At 36.2% G+C, this 20933-nt stretch overlaps 1 protein-coding gene across 4 annotated transcripts in view; it reads left to right on the top strand.

Moving 5' to 3' along the window:
- LRBA (LPS responsive beige-like anchor protein) overlaps positions 1-20933 on the top strand; it is a 764757-nt gene that overhangs the window by 250107 nt on the left and 493717 nt on the right. For all 4 annotated transcript variants that reach the window (XM_007999974.3, XM_007999973.3, XM_007999976.3 and 1 more), the window contains one exon: positions 7084-7148. In XM_007999974.3, coding sequence (XP_007998165.2) covers positions 7084-7148 — 65 coding nt within the window. The remainder of the gene's footprint in view (positions 1-7083; positions 7149-20933) is intronic.

Below are 20933 nucleotides of genomic sequence, written 5' to 3'. Positions count from 1 at the left end.
CTTAAGGAGATTTTGGGCTGAGACAATGGGGTTTTCTAAATATACAATCATGTCGTCTGCAAACAGGGACAATTTGACTTCTTCTTTTCCTAACTGAATCCCCTTGATTTCTTTCTCTTGCCTGATTGCCCTAGCCAGAACTTCCAACACTATGTTGAATAGGAGTGGTGAGAGAGGGCATCCCTGTCTTGTGCCAGTTTTCAAAGGGAATTTTTCCAGTTTTTGCCCATTCAGTATGATATTGGCTGTGGGTTTGTCATAAATAGCTCTTATTATTTTGAGGTACGTTCCATCAATACCAAATTTATTGAGCGTTTTTAGCATGAAGGGCTGTTGAATTTTGTCAAAAGCCTTTTCTGCATCTATTGAGATAATGATGTGGTTCTTGTCTTTGGTTCTGTTTATATGCTGGATTATGTTTATTGATTTGCGAATGTTGAACCAGCCTTGCATCCCAGGGATGAAGCCCACTTGATCATGGTGGATAAGCTTTTTGATGTGCTGCTGAATCTGGTTTGCCAGTATTTTATTGAGGATTTTTGCATCGATGTTCATCAGGGATATTGGTCTAAAATTCTCTTTTTTTGTTGTGTCTCTGCCAGGCTTTGGTATCAGGATGATGTTGGCCTCATAAAATGAGTTCGGGAGGATTCCCTCTTTTTCTATTGATTGGAATAGTTTCAGAAGGAATGGTACCAGCTCCTCCTTGTACCTCTGGTAGAATTCAGCTGTGAATCCATCTGGTCCTGGACTTTTTTTGGTTGGTAGGCTATTAATTATTGCCTCAATTTCAGAGCCTACTATTGGTCTATTCAGGGATTCAACTTCTTCCTGGTTTAGTCTTGGAAGAGTGTAAGTGTCCAGGAAATTATCCATTTCTTCTAGATTTTCCAGTTTATTTGCGTAGAGGTGTTTATAGTATTCTCTGATGGTAGTTTGTATTTCTGTGGGGTCGGTGGTGATATCCCCTTTATCATTTTTAATTGCGTCGATTTGATTCTTCTCTCTTTTCTTCTTTATTAGTCTTGCTAGTGGTCTGTCAATTTTGTTGATCTTTTCAAAAAACCAACTCCTGGATTCATTGATTTTTTGGAGGGTTTTTTGTGTCTCTATCTCCTTCAGTTCTGCTCTGATCTTAGTTATTTCTTGCCTTCTGCTAGCTTTGGAATGTGTTTGCTCTTGCTTCTCTAGTTCTTTTAATTGCGATGTTAGAGTGTCAATTTTAGATCTTTCCTGCTTTCTCTTGTGGGCATTTAGTGCTATAAATTTCCCTCTACACACTGCTTTAAATGTGTCCCAGAGATTCTGGTATGTTGTATCTTTGTTCTCATTGGTTTCAAAGAACATCTTTATTTCTGCCTTCATTTCGTTATGTACCCAGTAGTCATTCAGGAGCAGGTTGTTCAGTTTCCATGTAGTTGAGCGGTTTTGATTGAGTTTCTTAGTCCTGAGTTCTAATTTGATTGCACTGTGGTCTGAGAGACAGTTTGTTATAATTTCTGTTCTTGTACATTTGCTGAGGAGTGCTTTACTTCCAATTACGTGGTCAATTTTGGAGTAAGTATGATGTGGTGCTGAGAAGAATGTATATTCTGTTGATTTGGGGTGGAGAGTTCTATAGATGTCTATTAGGTCTGCTTGCTGCAGAGATGAGTTCAATTCCTGGATATCCTTGTTAACTTTCTGTCTCGTTGATCTGTCTAATGTTGACAGTGGAGTGTTGAAGTCTCCCATTATTATTGTATGGGAGTCTAAGTCTCTTTGTAAGTCTCTAAGGACTTGCTTTATGAATCTGGGTGCTCCTGTATTGGGTGCATATATATTTAGGATAGTTAGCTCTTCCTGTTGAATTGATCCCTTTACCATTATGTAATGGCCTTGTCTCTTTTGATCTTTGATGGTTTAAAGTCTGTTTTATCAGAGACTAGTATTGCAACCCCCGCTTTTTTGTGTTCTCCATTTGCTTGGTAAATCTTCCTCCATCCCTTTATTTTGAGCCTATGTATGTCTCTGCGTGTGAGATGGGTCTCCTGAATACAGCAGACTGATGGGTCTTGACTCTTTATCCAGTTTGCCAGTCTGTGTCTTTTAATGGGAGCATTTAGTCCATTTACATTTAAGGTTAAGATTGTTATGTGTGAACTTGATCCTGCCATTATGATATTAACTGGTTATTTTGCTCGTTAGTTGATGCAGTTTCTTCCTAGCCTTGATGGTCTTTACATTTTGGCATGTTTTTGCAATGGCTGGTACCGGTTGTTCCTTTCCATGTTTAGTGCTTCCTTCAGGGTCTCTTGTAAGGCAGGCCTAGTGGTGACAAAATCTCTAAGCATTTGCTTATCTGTAAAGGATTTTATTTCTCCTTCAGTTATGAAACTTAGTTTGGCTGGATATAAAATTCTGGGTTTAAAATTCTTTTCTTTAAGAATGTTGAATATTGGCCCCCACTCTCTTCTGGCTTGAAGAGTTTCTGCCGAGAGATCTGCTGTTAGTCTGATGGGCTTCCCTTTGTGGGTAACCCGACCTTTCTCTCTGGCTGCCCTTAAGATTTTTTCCTTCATTTCAACTTTGGTGAATCTGGCAATTATGTGTCTTGGAGTTGCTCTTCTCGAGGAGTATCTTTGTGGCGTTCTCTGTATTTCCTGGATCTGAATGTTGGCCTGCCCTACTAGGTTGGGGAAGTTCTCCTGGATGATATCCTGAAGAGTGTTTTCCAACTTGGTTCCATTTTCCCCCTCACTTTCAGGTACCCCAATCAGACGTAGATTTGGTCTTTTTACATAATCCCATACTTCTTGCAGGCTTTGTTCATTTCTTTTTCTTCTTTTTTCTTTTGGTTTCTCTTCTCACTTCATTTCATTCATTTGATCCTCCATCGCTGACATTCTTTCTTCCAGTTGATCGAGTCGGTTACTGAAGCTTGTGCATTTGTCACGTATTTCTCGTGCCATGGTTTTCGTCTCTTTCATTTCGTTTGTGAGCTTCTCTGCATTAATTACTCTAGCCATCAATTCTTCCACTTTTTTTTCAAGATTTTTAGTTTGTTTGCGCTGGGTACGTAATTCCTCCTTTAGCTCTGAGAAATTTGATGGACTGAAGCCTTCTTCTCTCATCTCGTCGAAGTCATTCTCCGTGCAGCTTTGATCCGTTGCTGGCGATGAGCTGCGCTCCTTTGCTGGGGGAGATGCGCTCTTATTTTTTGAATTTCCAGCTTTTCTGCCCTGCTTTTTCCCCATCTTTGTGGTTTTATCTGCCTCTGGCCTTTGATGATGGTGATGTACTGATGGGGTTTTGGTGTAGGTGTCCTTCCTGTTTGATAGCTTTCCTTGTAACAGTCAGGATCCTCAGCTGTAGTTTGTAGCTGTAGGAGATTGCTTGAGGTCCACTCCAGACCCTGTTTGCCTGGGTATCAGCAGCAGAGGCTGCAGAAGATAGAATATTTCTGAACAGCGAGTGTACCTGTCTGATTCTTGCTTTGGAATCTTCCTCTCAGGGGTGTACTCCACCCTGTGAGGTGTGGTGTGTCAGACTGCCCCTAGTGGGGGATGTCTCCCAGTTAGGCTACTCAGGGGTCAGGGACCCACTTGAGCAGGGAGTCTGTCCCTTCTCAGATCTCAACCTCCGTGTTGGGAGATCCACTGCTCTCTTCAAAGCTGTCAGACAGAGTCGTTTGCGTCTGCAGAGCTGCTGCGTTTGTTATTATTTACTGTGCCCTGTCCCCAGAGGTGGAGTCTACAGAGACAGGCAGGTTTCCTTGAGCTGCTGTGAGCTCCACCCAGTTCGAGCTTCCCAGCAGCTTTGTTTACCTACTTAAGCCTCAGCAATGGCGGGCGCCCCTCCCCCAGCCTCGCTGCTGCCTTGCCGGTAGATCACAGACTGCTGTGCTAGCAATGAGGGAGGCTCCGTGGGTGTGGGACACTCTCGGCCAGGTGTGGGATATGATCTCCTGGTGTGCCTGTCTGCTTAAAGCGCAGTATTGGGGTGGGAGTTACCCGATTTTCCAGGTGTGTGTCTCAGTTCCCCTGGCTAGGAAAAGGGATTCCCTTCCCCCTTGCGCTTTCCAGGTGAGGCAATGCCTCGCCCTGCTTCAGCTCTCGCTGGTCGGGCTGCAGCAGCTGACCAGCACCGATCGTCTGGCACTCCCCAGTGAGATGAACCCAGTACCTCAGTTGAAAATGCAGAAATCGCCGGTCTTCTGTGTTGCTCTCGCTGGGAGTTGGAGACTGGAGCTGTTCCTATTCGGCCATCTTGCTCCGCCCCCAAAGTGTCAAAGTCTTTGGCCCATTGTTTAATGTTATTGTTTGTTTTTGTTGACTTTTAAGAGTTCTTTGTATATTTTGCACAACAATTCTTTATCGGATGTCTGTTACAAATGATTTTATCCCAGTCTGTGACTTGTTATTACTGATACATAGGAAAGTGGTTGACTTTGTATATTAACCTTGTATCCTGCAACCTGGCTATTTATTGCTTATTCCGGGATTTTTTTGTAGATTATTTAACATTTTCTATATGGATGATCATGTCATCAGCAAAGACTGTTTTATTTCTTCTTTTTCAATTTTTATCCTTTTTTTGTCTCACTGCCTTAGCCAAGACTTCCAGAATGATGTTGAAAGATAGTGGTGAGAGGGGACATTCTTGACTTTTTTCCTGACAGTGGATACTTATAAAAGTAAAATGACTAAAGATTTATGTATAAAATTTTAGTTCCTTTGTAATTACTGGCTTCTTTTTTTCTAGCAAGAATAGTAATTTTTTTTCATTTTCTTCTTTAAGTTTCTATTTTTTTGTTGAAATTTTCTGTAAGTTTAATGTTGTAAATGAAAACTCACTCAACTTGAGGTCTCACCTTCCTTCCTATTCTTGTATTATGCTAAATTTCTAGTTGGGTTTCCAAGAATATTATGTTAGGTATAAGAGCTGAGGAGTGAACATATGCTTGTGTTCTTTGGCTGTGGCATCTCTTGAGGCATCATATTTCTTGCTGATCACTTGCTGCCTATCCACAAAGGTCACAGTTACGTTCTCTTCATCTTCTTAAATCCTAAGCTGCTTCTGCATCCTTCTGTGATAATTTTTTGAATCTTCCTAGTTGAGGTCAATCTGTCTTTAAATTTGTTTCTGTTCTACTGTTCTTGTGCATTACTAAATTTAGGGTAAGTCTTTGAGTCTTATTATCTCTCTGTGCTGTGCTTGGGAAGTTAGGAGTGGGACCCTCTGTACCAAAATAAAAAAAAAATTGGAGGTTTCTACTTTTTAAAATCATTCTCCTACCTTTTGAAAAGAGAGGAAGTTGTGGCACTTTCCCTTCTCTCAAGAAAATGGTCTTGTGGAATTTGATTGCTTCCCTTTGGACAACTTGTCTTCATTTTATTTTGATGGAAAGAAAATGGTTTTAAATTAAATTCATATTTCTGTTTTATATTGGTTTGTTTTTTCCTCATTGGAAAAAATTAATATCTGTTGTACAGTTTCGGTAAAATATGAATTCAATATGAATTTTCAGAGAGCACATATTATACAATTACAAGTCATGAATTTCTAAATGTTAGTACATTTTAGAGTAATAAAAATTATACCTAGAATAAACTTTTAAAAGAGAATATCTAAGACCTGCAGATGTAGCATAATCTGCCTAAGGATATATTTTGTTAGGATCAGAATAAGAACATGGATTTTATGACTTTGTTTCTTGTTCATTCCTCAAGAATACATTACCTTTTCTTCTCTGCTGGTTCTAGACAGTGACTATCCTCCAATGTCTTACTGATTTTCTATTTAATTTTTATTCTGCTGTATATGTTCTGTTAGCACAGTTATGCTAACACTATTCATAAAATATAATTCTTTGACAAAATCATGTCGTGTGATTGTTTTAGTCTCAAGAACCACCTTGAGTTTTTCAAAACACAAAAGAAGGTAGTACAAAAGTGGACATAGAAAAGAGAATGTAGAAGAGAAAGGATGAGACTGAAAAAGAAAAGAATTTGGAGTGGAACAGAATAGCCATTAGGGCGAAATTGCCTGGAATTTGAAAGTTTTGGAGTTATTACACTCAGAAAATATGAATATGGTTTCTGGTGAGCAGTGATAAGTAGCCAGACATGGCCTTTTGATTTGGGTTTTATGAAAGAACAAAGAAAGATTAGTTGAGAGATATTATGTAGTTAGAATACAAAGAGTTCCTTAAATATTAAGAAATAGGTAGATTATGTGTGTATTTCCAGTTCTTAAAAAAAAAATCTCTGTGTGTGTGTTTATGTAGGCACACATACACACACGCACACAAATGCACACACACACACACATACACACACAAGTGCATTTACTGGCATTTTTCAAATCTAGGTATATTTCAATTCATGTAGGCCTTTCCTTATTGTATTAATGCTTATTATGTATGTATTTTGTTATAAGGATTAAAATATTCATTTGTACATACTCTATTGATTGATTTCATTCCTAGGCTTTTTAATGGATTGCTCTTTAGTGGATAAAGTTTAATGGATATATTTCAAATGGATCAAGAATATAGTTAGTAGATTTATACCAGATATTACTAATTCATAGGGTAATGAATTATAGTTTTCTAACTCAAAACTGGTTTAGCTCAATTCACTGATTTTTCTAATCTCATTTTCAATTGCTAGTCATCAATTTTTATGGTGAACTATGCTGTTTTTATTAGGGTTATTGAACTATTTAATTGTTTCTTCTCTTCATTTTGGATAATACATCTTTTAAAAAAATCAAAAAACAAAGCCAAAACAAAAATATCTATTTGTCCTTGGTTTTCTTTGTTACCTTCTTTCCTAACTCCCAACTATTTTAGATAAATTAGTATATCGTGTTATAGAACGAAAAGGGCAAGATAAATATAGATAGGCTCATTTAATTTACATAGAATCAAATTGTTGCTAGCTTGTTTAGTGTCAGTATCACCTATTCATATGTTTTAAAATAACTTTTAAGAGTTAGGTATGAAATTGATATGGGTGATATTTTTCATTATTATTGTTTTAAAATAACCTACTGAGTGACATTTCTTCAGCTATTTTTGCTTTTTTTTTTTTTTTATAGGAGTGGCAAAATTCTATTCAGAAGAACGCAGGCCTTGCTTTTATCGAACTTGTCAATGAAGGAAGGTAATCTATTTTGTTTTAATTCATTTTGTATTTTTCCTTAAAATCTTGTGTTTTTCCCATAGGCATTGATATTTTTGGGTTCTGTATTTACTATTTGTTCAGTCAGTAATGTAATGGAGCTCTGATATATCAATTATTATGTATTTGTTAATATTTAACCATTTAATAATTTTCTTTAGAGACATGCTTACTGATACAGTTCTGATTTTTATTTTTCAGTAAGTGTGGCTGAGTTTGGGAAAAGTAAACTGATAATTCTATTTGCAGGTATAAGGAAAAGCCATACTTATTTGGACTTCCTATCAAGTTCTTTTATGTGTATAGAGCCAATAATTAGAATTAGATGTCTATATTATCTTTCTTATATCACAGGCTGACTGTAAGGGGAGGGGGAACAGGTTTCGAAATGTGATGTGATGAGAAAGGTGATAGATGAAATAAGTAGGTTTGTTTTCCACTTAAAGAGCAGGAACAAGAATTCAAGGAATGAAAATTCAGTGGTGGGTAAAAGAAGGGAAGAAGGTGCAGAGATGAAAAGAGAGATAAAAGGGAGAAAACAAATGTAAAAGAGTGAAAGAATTAAAAGGTAAAAAGAAATTGAGGAAATGATTAAGTGGATCACTTTTTGTCTGATTTGTAGTAGCTGATTTTGCATTAATGGAACTGAAGACCCAGAGTATAGATTAAAACTGACTCCCCTTTGAGATAGTATTCTAAACAAACTTACTGTTTCAGCAGTGTTCGATTAGTGTTTTGGGTAATGTTGTTGGAAGATTGACCCTATCAGTCCTTTGGTAACTATTTGAACTTGCATGTAAAAATCAAAGCTTGCTCTCTATCTCTCATAAATGTTATGGAAAAGGGAGAAAAGAGTATTCGTAACTTTGATTTTAAATACTACTAAAATCCTTTCCCTCAGAAATAATTACAGGTGCTCACAGACTAGTAACCTGCAATTATAATACTTCATGCTGAATTCTGTGATGGAAATATGTAAGTACAGGGTGCTTAAAACTTAACCAGGAAACATGATTCTTGAGAGGCATTTCAAGGATCAGTATGATTTGTCATGTAAACATTAGAAAATTGGAGGTTATGGAAAAATTGGAGGACGTTTGTGTGAAAAATGTTTCAAACACAGGTAACAGAATATCTGAAGGCATTGTAATGTGGGAAGGTATATAGGATATTCGTGTGTGTGTGTGTGTGTGTGTGTGTGTGTGTGAGAGAGAGAGGTGGTGTTGGAATTGGACATCTAGATTCCTCAAGAGAGTGGGAAACCTTGGAAGATTTCAAACAAAAGAAGTCATTGTGATATTTGGGGCTTGGAAATATTAACTGGCAGAATTATTTAGGATAGGTTGAAGGAGGGAAGACCTGATTGAAATGAACAATAGTAGCAAGGTTACTACAATGATCTATATGAAAGATAGAGCTACATTTTCATGTGGAGTGTGGCAAGTAGTAGGTGATCAATAAAAACTGATATAGATTTATAGCAGTGATTACTAATTCACAGGGCAATGAATAAAATAATGACTAATTCTTTACTCTTCCTTTTAGTAAACATTTCAAAGTGTAAAGTTATTGAAAAATAGCTTTTGGCTGATTTCAACACTAAGGTATTGGATGATATTGAAGTTTATATACAGAAAAAGAGGTAACTGGAGCAGTTGATTAAATATACAAATGTTCTGCTTAATGCAAAACACCCATGAGCAGATTTTTTATAATTTTTAGTGTTTATTGAAGTGTAATTCCTGGGCTTCTTTAAAGAAAAATTTATATGAGGTGATTTTGATCATTGTAGACTTTACTAAATGTAACTACCCTTACTTATGTATGTTACTGTTACATTTAATAGGTGAGGCAACATAGACTTATGATTAAGAGCATTGGCTTTGAAGATAGGCCTGGGTTCAGGTTTCAGCTTTGATACTTGGCAAGTGCTTTTGGTTTTTGAGCTTCAATTCCTCATCCATTTATTATATATTATGTCCCGGGAATTATTATTGCTACTGAGGATACAGTGCAATAAACAAAATAGATAAAGATTCTTTTTTTGTGTGTGGATTGTGTATTCAAGTAGGCATTGACAGATTGTGAACAATAAAAAAATAAATAGGCTATATAATATGTGAATGATGGTCAGTACTATGAGAAAAGAAAATATGGAGCAGATGAGGGGAATTAAATTTTTGAAGGAAGTAGAAAAGGTTGGTATAGTTTGTAGTTAAAATAGAGTGGCAGGATTAGGACTCATTGAGAAAGTAACATTGGAGCAAGCACTTGAAGAACACAGGGAGTCAGTTAAAGGGCCATGTATGGAAAAGCGTAGGGAACAGCCAGTGTACAAGTGAGAGCCTCTGTAGTGTATTTGAGGAATGAGGCCAATATAGCAAGAAAAGAGTGATTAAAGTAGAATGAAATAGGAAGTAAAGTCAGAGATATAACATAGGGCAAAATTTTGTGTAGAGGTTTTATAATTTATTCTGTGGGAAACGACAGCCATTGCACGATTTTGAGAAGAAGAGGGAGACAGTCTCCCTTATGAATTAAAAAGATCACTCTGGGATGGGTGCAGTGGCTCACACCTGTAATCCCAGCACTTTGGGAGGCTGAGGTGGGTGACTTGCTAGAGCCCAGGAGTTCAAAACCAGCCTGGGCAACATGGTGAAACTCTGTCTACAAAAAAAGCAAACAATTAACCTGGTATGGTGGCAGGGGCCTGTAGCACCAGCTACTTGGAAAGCTGTCAGGTGGGAGGATCCCTTGGGTCTAGGAGGACGAGGCTGCAATGAGCTGTGATCATGCTACTACAATGTAGCCTGGGAGATAGAGCAAGACCCTGCTTTGGGGGACAAAGAATTATTATGACTGATGCATGTAGGAATTTAAGGATAAAAGTGAAGAGATCAGCCAGAAGCAGTGGCTTATGTCTAGTTCCAGCACTTTGAGAGGCCGAGGTGGGAGGATCTCTTGAGCCTGAGAGTTCGAGACCAGCCTGGGCAACATAGTGAGACCCTGTCTCTACAGAAAATAAAAAGGATTAGTTGGGTGTGGTGGCATGTACCTGTGATCCCAGCTACATGCGAGGGTGAGGCAGGAAGATCACTTGAGCCCAGGAGGTCGAGGCTGCAGTGAGCTGTGTTCACGTCACTTCACTCCATCCTGGGCAGTAGAATGAGACCCTGTCTCAAAAACAAACAAACAAACAAATCAACAACCACAAAAAACAAAGAGATCAATTAGGGGGCTCTTGTAGTAATTCTGGTTAAACATGATGGTGACTGGGACAAGGTTGCTAGCAGTAGAGGAGGTAAGAAGTAGTAGGATTGTGAACCTATTTTGAAGATAAGACCTGACAGGATATCCTAATGGCTTGGATGTGGGTTTAAAGCCAGGCATCATTCTTAAGATTTTTGGCCTTATAAGTAGAGATACCAGATGCCTTTGTTTTGCATTACCATTCAAAGATCTTTATATATCAGACATCTTCGGAATATAGAAATAGTGTCTCCATTTGGAACAAAGCAAGATCATTTACTGTTTAGTATAATAATGTCTCTCTTCGAGCCAAAGATTAACAGACCTACTGGCCATCACAAAAGATTCAAGTGCCGTAAGCTCAGAGTTCCTCTCTTGTAACGCACTTTACTGCATATACAGGTGTCTGTTGGACCTGTGTTATTCTGTGGGAACTGAGGCTTGAAGGTACTGGCACAAATGCTAATACTCTGGCTATTGCTATTTCTGAAAATTTGTTGAAACAGTTGTTTGAAAAATTTATTTTTATATCATCTGTTACCGTTTTCATAGTACCCTTTCTCTGACTTTTTGCCTTTGCTTTTCTTATTCTGTTTAGATTTTTTAGCCTCCCATAGTTAGAAAGTCTATTCTTTACTTCACTGCTTAGCCTGTAGAGAACACTCAGCCTTTATCTTTTAAGTGTTTGAAATAAAGGAAGCTAAGAGTGATTAGTAAAATAGTGGAGGTAAAATTGGAAATTTTCGTTCTCTCTTTATTTACAGTGTAGAATATATTTTAAGGGAAAATTTTAGTGGGTTATTTTTGTAAATCAGTGGATTTGGCTTTCCTTTTATAAATATTTAGTGCCTTGAGGTTAAATGAGTTTTCATAGGAATAGATGTGTTTGTGAAGTAGTTTGGAGTGTTTGACTACTAGACTTAATCCCAGGGGCAGGAAGAATAATAATAAGGATTTTCCTTTTTACTGCAAAGACTAACCTTTTTTTCTTCTTATTATGTAAGTCTAACCTGCCTTGACCTCATTTATAGAGTAGCTGCTATAAATTTTGCCCTTGATTACTGTTTTATTAGTGTAAATAACATGAAGACCTTTATAGACAGACTACAGCATAAGGTCTAACAGACTTGAAGAGTATCATTAGCAAATCAATTACTAAGTTCAGACATAAGTGATTGTTGTTTGGTAGAAACTGCTGATGTTTTTCTAGGTAGCTATGATCAAGACAGCTGCTCTATGAGATGTTATTCTGTGAAATTTATAGTGATTTGCTGATGGTCTCTTTAACTTACATTTGTTTAATAAGATATTTTTAAATACATTGTTTTGGTAATTTTGAGTTCAATTATTGGTATTTTTTATGTAAACAATACTCCATTTTAAACAAATTTATAGAGCTAGAATAATTGATAATCACTGACATAATTGTTACAACCTTGATGACTTAAAAGAGAAAAAAATACATATACTTACAATAAAAGATTTCAGTTAAAAAATGAAATTTTCACATATTATGAGCAAGAGCATTGTTATTCCTGAATGATACTTTTGTTTATGAATGTTTCATCATATCTTGAATCATTATTATCACCACCTCCGTTTATGTTTTAAATATGCAAGTGATAGATCTAAAAGAGTTTTCTTATTCTTGAAAGGCACAACTTTCTTTAAATCAATAGTTTTAAAGAACTTAAAGAATATTAAAGCCACCTTTTAGAGTCTGTGATGCTGTAGCACCACATCAACAGAAAATAATGTACAGTTATTACTGCTCCCTTTGACCCTCTTGAATGAAATCTGAGGGTTCAGTGTTATACCAAATTTAGGTGTGGTGTAGGTTACATTGTTTATGTATATTGGACCTAAATTGATTTATTTGTGTATTCGATTTGTCTTTATCTTACTTATTTTTTTCTTCACCTTACAAATGTATTTAATTGAAATTGAATTGATTTGAAACATATATTTAATTAAATTCCATAACACTGTTGCTTACATTTTTCAACTCAATTCTTTGCCAATGAATCTTGTATGTTTTTTCTTATTTGGATAAATAAAGGGCTTCAAGTTCTTATTTTCCCTTTTATTCTTATTTTCTTGGAGGTTTTGGTGATATTACTTGCAAAAAATTTTAGTGTCTCAGTATTGATGTTAATTTTGCTGGCAGAAATAGATCTGGCTGCTAGGTTGCCTCCTTTCTTCTTGCCAGCTTGCTTGTGATCCCTCCAATTACTGTTTAGAGCATTTTAAGCTCCTGATGTTGTTCTAGGTAGCTGTGATCAAGGCAGTTGCTCTGAGACATTATTCTGTGAAATTTGTAATAATTCGTTGATGGTTTCCTGTCTTATGACTTGTGTCTCTTAGAGAGAATGATGAATATTTTATGTATTTAGGTAGTGCTCTTTTTGTTCTTAACTTCTAGAATTTTGAAAAATCAGTGTAAATCCTCTATCAGTTTTCTTTTTTTTTTTTTTTTAGATAGGGTCTTGCTCTGTTGCCTAGGCTAGAGTACAGTGGCATGGTCTCGACTTGCTTTAGCCTCGACCTCCCTGGCTCAAGTGATCCTCTCACCTCAGCTTTCTAAGTATCTGGCACTGCTATTGAGGACACCACACTTGGCTACTTTTTTAGTTTTTTCTTTTTTTTTTTTTTCTTGTAGAGGTGGGGTTTTGCCTTGTTGCCCAGGCTAGTCCTGAACTCCTGGGCTCAAGTCATCCAGCCTCCCAAAGTGCTGGGATTACAGGCATGAGCCACTGTGCCTGGCCTCCTTTCATTCTTGTTTCTAGTTTTATTAATGTTTCAATTAGTTTCTCTCATTGTTTCTATTTCATTTATATTTTAAATTAAAAAGCAGGCATAGTTTTATTGGTTAATTTTTTCAATGTTTGATAGTAAAAGTCAGGGAAGTAGTAGACTATGAAACCTAGTTTAAAAGTATAATATTTGGTAAAAATTTTAAGATTTAAATTCTTATCTTGAATCTTGTAATTTGTTAAATATGTAAATACTTAAAATAACCTATAATTATAGTTTTGTGTTTAATTTAATAACACATTTTAAGAACTTTCATAGCGTCCTACAACTTTACTTTTAGACGTGCTGCTGTGACTCTTCTTTTTCCCCCTTCCTTGGAAAGCACAGAAAGGGCAGATTATCCCACATACTTTTGGGCATGTTGCTTAATCATCCTCTAGGGACAGTCAGTGTCTGCTTATTACAGCAGTAACTCAGACTTGTATCCAAATATATGAATAGCCCACATAAAAGACATAATGCTTTGAGTACTAATACACTGGTCTGTCTTCAAAATTAATCTGCTTAGGTTGCATGTCTTCTTTCTGAGCATTCATTTAGCAGCTCCAGCCTTTGTCTTTACTTCTCTAAATAGCATAATTACCAGTAATGCTGGCAGAATGAGAAGAAGAATGACTAGAAGGGAAGGTGAAGAGGGAAAAGGGAGAGAGGGAGAGAGGCCAGAAAACATTTCATTTAGACCCTGTTTGGCCATTAGCACTTGTGTTTTAGATCTGGGTTATCCTTTGATAAAAAGACAAAGGTATTTATTGCACATAAGTAAACAGTGTGGCTAGAATATATTCTCATCTGTATCAGTGGAAGATAAAATTTGAATTGAGGTAGAGATTATCACTTGGAAATCCTTGAGTGTTACTTAAAGAGCCATATGCTTTTTCTGGTTTCAGTTTTAAAATTATATATGTAGGAAGATACTTTATAGAAAAACGCCAATTAAATTTTTTTATTATAATTTTTTTTTTTCTTTTAAGAGATAAGTTCCTGCCTTGTCATTCAGGCTCAAGTGATCTTCCTACCTTGGTCCCCCAAGTTGGTAGGATTACAGGTGTGAGTCACTGTGTTCTGCTTAATTGCATCTTGTAAACAGTTGTTTGGAAATGATGCTATTTTGGGGGTAGAGTCAGAGATCAACAATGGATTAGTTGAGCAGAGACTTTATCTTTTTTTTTTTTTTTTTTTGAGACAGGGTCTTGTTCTGTCACCCAGGCTGCAACCTCTTAACTCCTGGGCTCATGTCTTTATCTCTGTTTACTTCAATCCTGGATTGTATTGGTATAGAAGTTTCTCTGGGTGATTTAGAATGAAGTATATGCTCTTAAAGATTAGATTATTTAAATTATTGTTTATCATTTTGTGAAAGTGTAATGGCTTATCAAAGAAGTTTAGAATTTTCTCTCAATTAGGATAAGCATATGTTTCTTATTTATTTTATTCATATGTTTTGGTTTAAAGTACTTACATAGTCAGGTTATTTTTTATTTTTAATTTTATAGCTTGATTTCAGCTTATCATTAATATACTTCCTTTAATAGATTTTGAATATAGAGGCTTGTTTTGTGTACTTTATATGGGATTTTATAATTAAATGATTTTTCAATGGTTACTTTTTTTTTAGATGGAGTTTCAACTCTGTTGCCCAGGCTAGAGTGCAGTAGCAATATCCAAGGCTCACTGTAGCCTTGATCTCCCTGGCTCAGATGATCCTTTCACCTCAGCCTCCCAAATACCTGGGACTACAGGTGCCTGCCACCACACCACAGCTTTTTTTTTTTTTTTTGTATTTTTTTTTGTATTTTTTTTTTTTTTTTTTTTTTGTATTTTTTGTGGAGTTGGAGTTTTGCCATGTTGCCCAGACTGGTCTTGAACTCCTGCTCAAGTGATCCTCCCACCTTGGACTCCCAAAGTAATGGGATTACAGGCATGAGCCACCACGCTGATTCGTGGCTACTTTTTTAAGTTTGTTTTGTTCTGATTTATGTAAAAAAATGGTGCGTTTGAATGGTGCTTTTTCACCCCCTAAAAATGCTAAATTCTACTAGATTTCAGAGCTTTAAATGTTTTGCTATATAGGATTTGCTGTTTGACCTTTTTTTTTTTTTTTTTTTTTTACCAAGACCAAATGTATATGACTTTTAGCAAAGATGGCTTGGATATAACGTGCCTGTAGAATATGCTTATGTTTGTGTAGATGTTTCATAGCCTTATACATTTTAAAAAACTACAACAGCTTCTATGTAAGTATGACCATTTATTAAATAAACATGATTATAGAAAAAATGGATATGTATTAGGGATAGGTGAATAAAGGAACTCTCATAACCTTTGAGAAGAGAAAAATAAGAATAAAATGAAAATAGAGTCACTCACTTTATTCAGCAAATATTAATCCACACCGGCCATGTGCTGGTCCATATTCTCAGCTCTGGGAATTTAGCAATGGTCAGAATAGACATGCCTGCCCTGATAGGGTTTATTTTAATTGGTAAAGTTAGACAATAAAGAAATTAAAAAGTTGATAGTATGTTCAGCAGATAAGTGATATGAGAAAGTTAAGGAGAGGGGGAGAATAGGTACAATCGGATACAGAGGACATTGCAGTGTTAAATAAGAGTGGTCAGAGTGGAATCTGAAAGGATGAATTTCTATGAATCGCTAAGGAAATGTCACCGACAATGAAGAGACAAAGGCAGTTATAAGAAGATAGAAGGTAGTAGATACTGTGCAGCAGAGGAATCTGTTGAATTCCAAGTGGAGAGTCAGGAGAGCCATTTCTCTGTATTTTTGCTTTTCTACATTTAACTATCTTCTCTCTCTTTTTATTTGCACATTCTAGAGAATAGATTCTTTCATAGTCCTAAGAAATTATTTTATCTAAAATAATCAGATAAAGGCTTGCAGCCTGGTCCTTTTGCTTACATTCTAGCCTCTGTAATACCATGAGTTGTTTTAAAATGCTCAACTAGGGATTATCATGTAAAATAAGTTTGGAAAAACAGGTTGATGTCAGGATGTAACATTTATATTAAATTACTAAGGTTTTATATTCTCAGGATGAAATAACTTTATGGAGTATTTGCTATCTCCATTTAAACTGTAGTAAAGCATATGGATACCTTGTGGTCTCCCCGATCAAGGATATTGCCTTCCAGAAAAAGTGACTACTACCTGGGCTAAATTTCAATCAAGAAAGATCTAAATTGGCCTTAAATGTGTATGAAGCCCATTAAAATTTTTTTTTTAATTTGAATTAATTTTTTCAGTCACCAACAAAATCTATTCTTTTTAAGGTTTCAGGTGTGTGTATTCTGTGATGTTAGAGCCTTTACATCCCTTATTCAAAGTTGTTACTGAGAGCTTTAACTGAGAAAGGTGCAGAGAGAGAACAATTTAGGGATTTTTGTGATACTTAATTATTGGATGTGCTGGGTGAGAGACAGAGAGATAGATGTCGTGAGGAGGCAGGTACATGGAGAGTTAGGCAATAATTCTTCACTATAAGAATAAAGGCTATGTTAATATATGGAGATGATATTTTGAAAAGTGAGGCTTTAGTAGTTCTCATATTACTGAAGAAAATCATTGGAAGCAATTTATCCCCTTCTCTGTAGCTAATTCTAAAGAAATTACTGTATTTAGAAGGATTGCCAATTCAGGAACATTATTTCCACATTCTCAATTATTAGAGTGTAGAAAGGTGGTAACTTTCCTTTCCCATCAATGGTCATGTCTAGTAGCAAAAATGACAGTTGCTGCTAATGGGGGTCACAGAAAGCCCAGGAAACAGAGCAGTAATATTGGAAAACTCTTGGTGAAAATGTGTATGTGCTTACCCAAGGTCTAGACTAGTATAATCAGATGTGGCCAATGGGCTGTAATGTAGTTATGGGAGATGGTTGTCATCATTACTGTTATTTATTGAGCCTCTAGTATGAATCTTTTCTAGTTGGTCACTTGATAGGGCTGTTTGTTTCCTAAGGCTGACACAAGCATTTTTTTTCTTCCTTCTTGCACTGTAGGTGTAAATTATACATAGTTTTTTCTTAATATTAAAATATGTGAATCATTTTATGCTCTGCATTTAGACATTTAATCTACAGTAAATGCAACATTTTGAGGCTGCTTATAATAATTAAAACTTCAATTTACCTTTAATTCTTTGTTTGAAAGGATAGTTTACACAGCTATTAAATAAAATTGCTGTTCCTAAATATTGTGTAATTTGCATATTTAGGAAAATAAGCATATAGATGAGAAAAATTGACCCCTTACAATAGCAAAAAAAAAAATCATTTAGATATCTAATTAGTTTAATTTTTGAAGTCATTTTAATATTTTCCTTAATGAAAGGACAAATAATATTGTGTGTATATTTAAAACAATGAGAGGTATGTAGTCAGGACTTTCTCAGATACTTTGATTTTAAAACATTTGGTAAATTGTGAAGGAAAAGATATATATGCTTCCCTTCTTCTCTGAAAGTATTATTAACTACTTTACATATATCCCAGTCACTTTTTATAATATTCTTTTAAATAAGTAAGGTTAGATGGTAATCATTTTGTATTATGCAGCGAAAATATTTCAAACTTAAATTTATGACACAGTTAAGTCTAAAAGCTCCATGGTTTTGCTGTTAACTGCTTAGATAAATTTAAATGCTTGAGAATATTTGGTTTGAAGTATTTCCGCAAACTATCCACTCATCAAATAATGATGGGGTATAGCCTACCTGAACAGTACCTGTTAGATGTTATGTTTATTTAAAAGAAAAAAAAAGCAAAAAATTTTTTTTACTCTTTTTTTAAAGATTTTTCCTTTTTCCTTCCCTGCTTTCTTAATCAGTTCTGGTTAAGGAAGCACATCTTCTGAGAGAATAGAGTAATACACATATAATTCTAACAGAATGTTTATAAGATATTCTATAAACAAATATATGCTGTATCTACAATAATCATTAGGGATAAGACTGACATAAAATAAGCTGGGCATTGTGGTTCACTCTTATAATCCCAGCACTTTGGGAGACTAAGGTGGGAGGATTGCTTGAGCCCAGGAGTTCAAGACCAGCCTCAGCAACATAGCATGAGCCTGTATGTCTTTATAAAAAATTAGGTAGTATGCACCTGTAGTCCTAGCTACTTGGGAATTTGAGGTGGGAGGATCACTTGAGGCCAGGATTTCTGAGACCAGCCTGGAAAACGTAGCAAGACCCCTGTCTCTACAAAAACGATATTAAAAATAAAGGTTGACATAAAGTAAAGGTCTTTGTAGGATAGAATTGCAGAATATTCCTCAGAGGGAAAGAGGAATGAAATGGATATGAAGGAATTAAGGTTTTGAATATAAAGAAAGGACAAAAAAGTAGATTGGGAGTGGTTTGTGGCACTCATTTTTTATCATTCATTCAGTATCTATTTATTGATTATAATCCGTGTGCCAAGTACTATTCTGGAATCTGAGGATATAGCTGTGAATAAGTCTATGCTGTCATAAAGGAGAGAACAAATAATAAACAAGTAATCAAATGTCTAAATAAGACAATTTAGATAGTAATAAATGCTTAGAAGAAAACAAAGCAGAGTGATGTTATGAGAATAAACATATTGGCTTTTAGGGAGTATGGAGTGTTTAGAAAAATCTTGTGAAGGGGAAGCAGTTTGAATGAAGAGAAGTAACTAACCCTTTTGAGATCTATGTCACAACATTTTAAGGTGAGGAAACAGCAAGAGCAGAGACCATAAGGAGTGAATAGTATTTGTGTATTATTTAAACAAATTGAAGGCCAGAGCGACTGGAACAAAATCAGCAAGAAAGAGAGTAAGGCTTGGGAATGTCAAGAGAACTATTCAATATTCAGCTCATATAAGGCCCTGTAAGCTATGCTAAGAAATTTGGATTAAACCTTATTCAGTAAGAGCAGAGTTTTTAATAGAGAAGTGGCATGATTTAACTTACAGGGTTGTTCGTTTGTTTTGCTTATTTGTTTGTTTTTTTTTTGAGACAGGCAGGGTCTCTGTTATACAGGCTGGAGTGCAGTGGCTTATGGCAGCTACATACTCCTGGCTAATGTGATCCTCCCACCTCCCTCCTGAGTAGTTGGGACCACAGGCACATGCCACCATGCCGAGCTTTTTTTTTTTTTTTTTGGGTAGAGATAGGGTCTTGCTATGTTGTCCAGGCTGGTCTTGAGCTCCTGGGCTCAAGCAGCCCTTCTGCCTTGGCCTCCCAAAGTGCAGGAATGATAGGCATGAGCCACTGGGGTTGTCTTTTCACTCTGTTGGTTTTGTCCTTTAATACACAGAAGGTTGTTGTTGTTTTTTCCTTTTTCCTTTATCTTTTTAAAAATAGACATGGAGTCTCACTATGTTGCCCAGGCTGGGCTCAAATTCCTGAGCTCAAGCAATCTTCCTGCTTTAGCCTCCCACAGTGTTGGGATTACAGGTGTGAGCCGGTTTACCTGGCCCAGAAATTTTGATGTAGTCCAGTTTATCTATTTTTTTTTCTGTTATTGCCTGTGCTTTTGGTATTACATCCTAGAAATCATTGCCAAATTCAGGGTCATGAAGCTTTTCCTTATGTTTTGTTTTAGGAGTTTTATTGTTATAACTCCTACATTTAGGTCTTTGATCCATTTTGAGGTAATTTTGTATATAATGTAAGTGCCTTAGTCTCTGTATGCTGCTATAAAAAATACCTGAGACTGGGTAATTTATAAATAATAGCAATTTATTTCTCACAGTTTTAGAGGCTTAGAAGTCCAAGATTAAGACACTGGCAGGTTTTAGTGTGTGATGAGGGCTGGGTTTCTGCTTCTAAGATGGCACTTTGAGCATTGTGTCTTCACGTGGTAGAAGCCGAAAGGGCAGAAGAGGCTTAAACATTGTGTGATGACTGTTCTTTAAAGGCCTTAATTCCATTCACTAGGGAGGAGCCCTTATGACCTAATGACCTCAGAAAGGCCTCATCTCTTAATACTATTGCATTGGAGATTAGGTTTCTGCAAGAATTTTGGAGGGGGATACAGATATTCAAACCATAGCAACAAGTATCCAATTTCATTTTTTTTTTTTTTTTTTTGTGAGATAGAATCTTGCTCTGTCACCCAGGCTGGAGTGCAGTGTTGCCATCTTGGCTCACTGCAACCTTTACCTCCCAGGTTCAAGCGATTCTCCTACCTCAGCCTCCTGAGTAGCTGGGATTACAGGTGACCACCACCACGCCCAGCTAATTTTTGTATTTTTAGTAGAGACAGGGTTTCACCAGGTTGGCCAGGCTGGTCTCGAACTCCTGACCTCGTGATCTGCCCGCCTTGGCCTCCCAAAGTGTTGGGATTACAGGTGTGAGCCACTGCGCCTGGCTTAATTTCATTCTTTTGTATGTTGATATCCAGCTTTCCCAATACCATGACTTACATTCTTAGAAGTATGAATTGTGATAGGATCAGTATACAGGGCAAGAATGAGAGCAGAGAAATCAGTGAAGATATTACTGAAGTATTCTATAAAAGAGGGAGTGGTGACAGAATGATGTGGTAGCAATGATGATGGAGAGAAGTAAACATATATGTGATGTATTTAATAGTTAAGGCAGTACAACTTGCTTTTATGAATGGGATTTGGAGGTGAGAAAATGACAAAATCCAAGATTATTTCTTGAGTTTGAGTGGACTTTGGTGCTATTTATTGTGGTGGAACAAACTGAGGT

Source organism: Chlorocebus sabaeus, chromosome 7 (assembly GCF_047675955.1).
Source record: "Chlorocebus sabaeus isolate Y175 chromosome 7, mChlSab1.0.hap1, whole genome shotgun sequence".
Lineage (NCBI taxonomy): Eukaryota > Metazoa > Chordata > Mammalia > Primates > Cercopithecidae > Chlorocebus > Chlorocebus sabaeus.
This window is presented reverse-complemented; position numbering and strand designations above follow the sequence as displayed.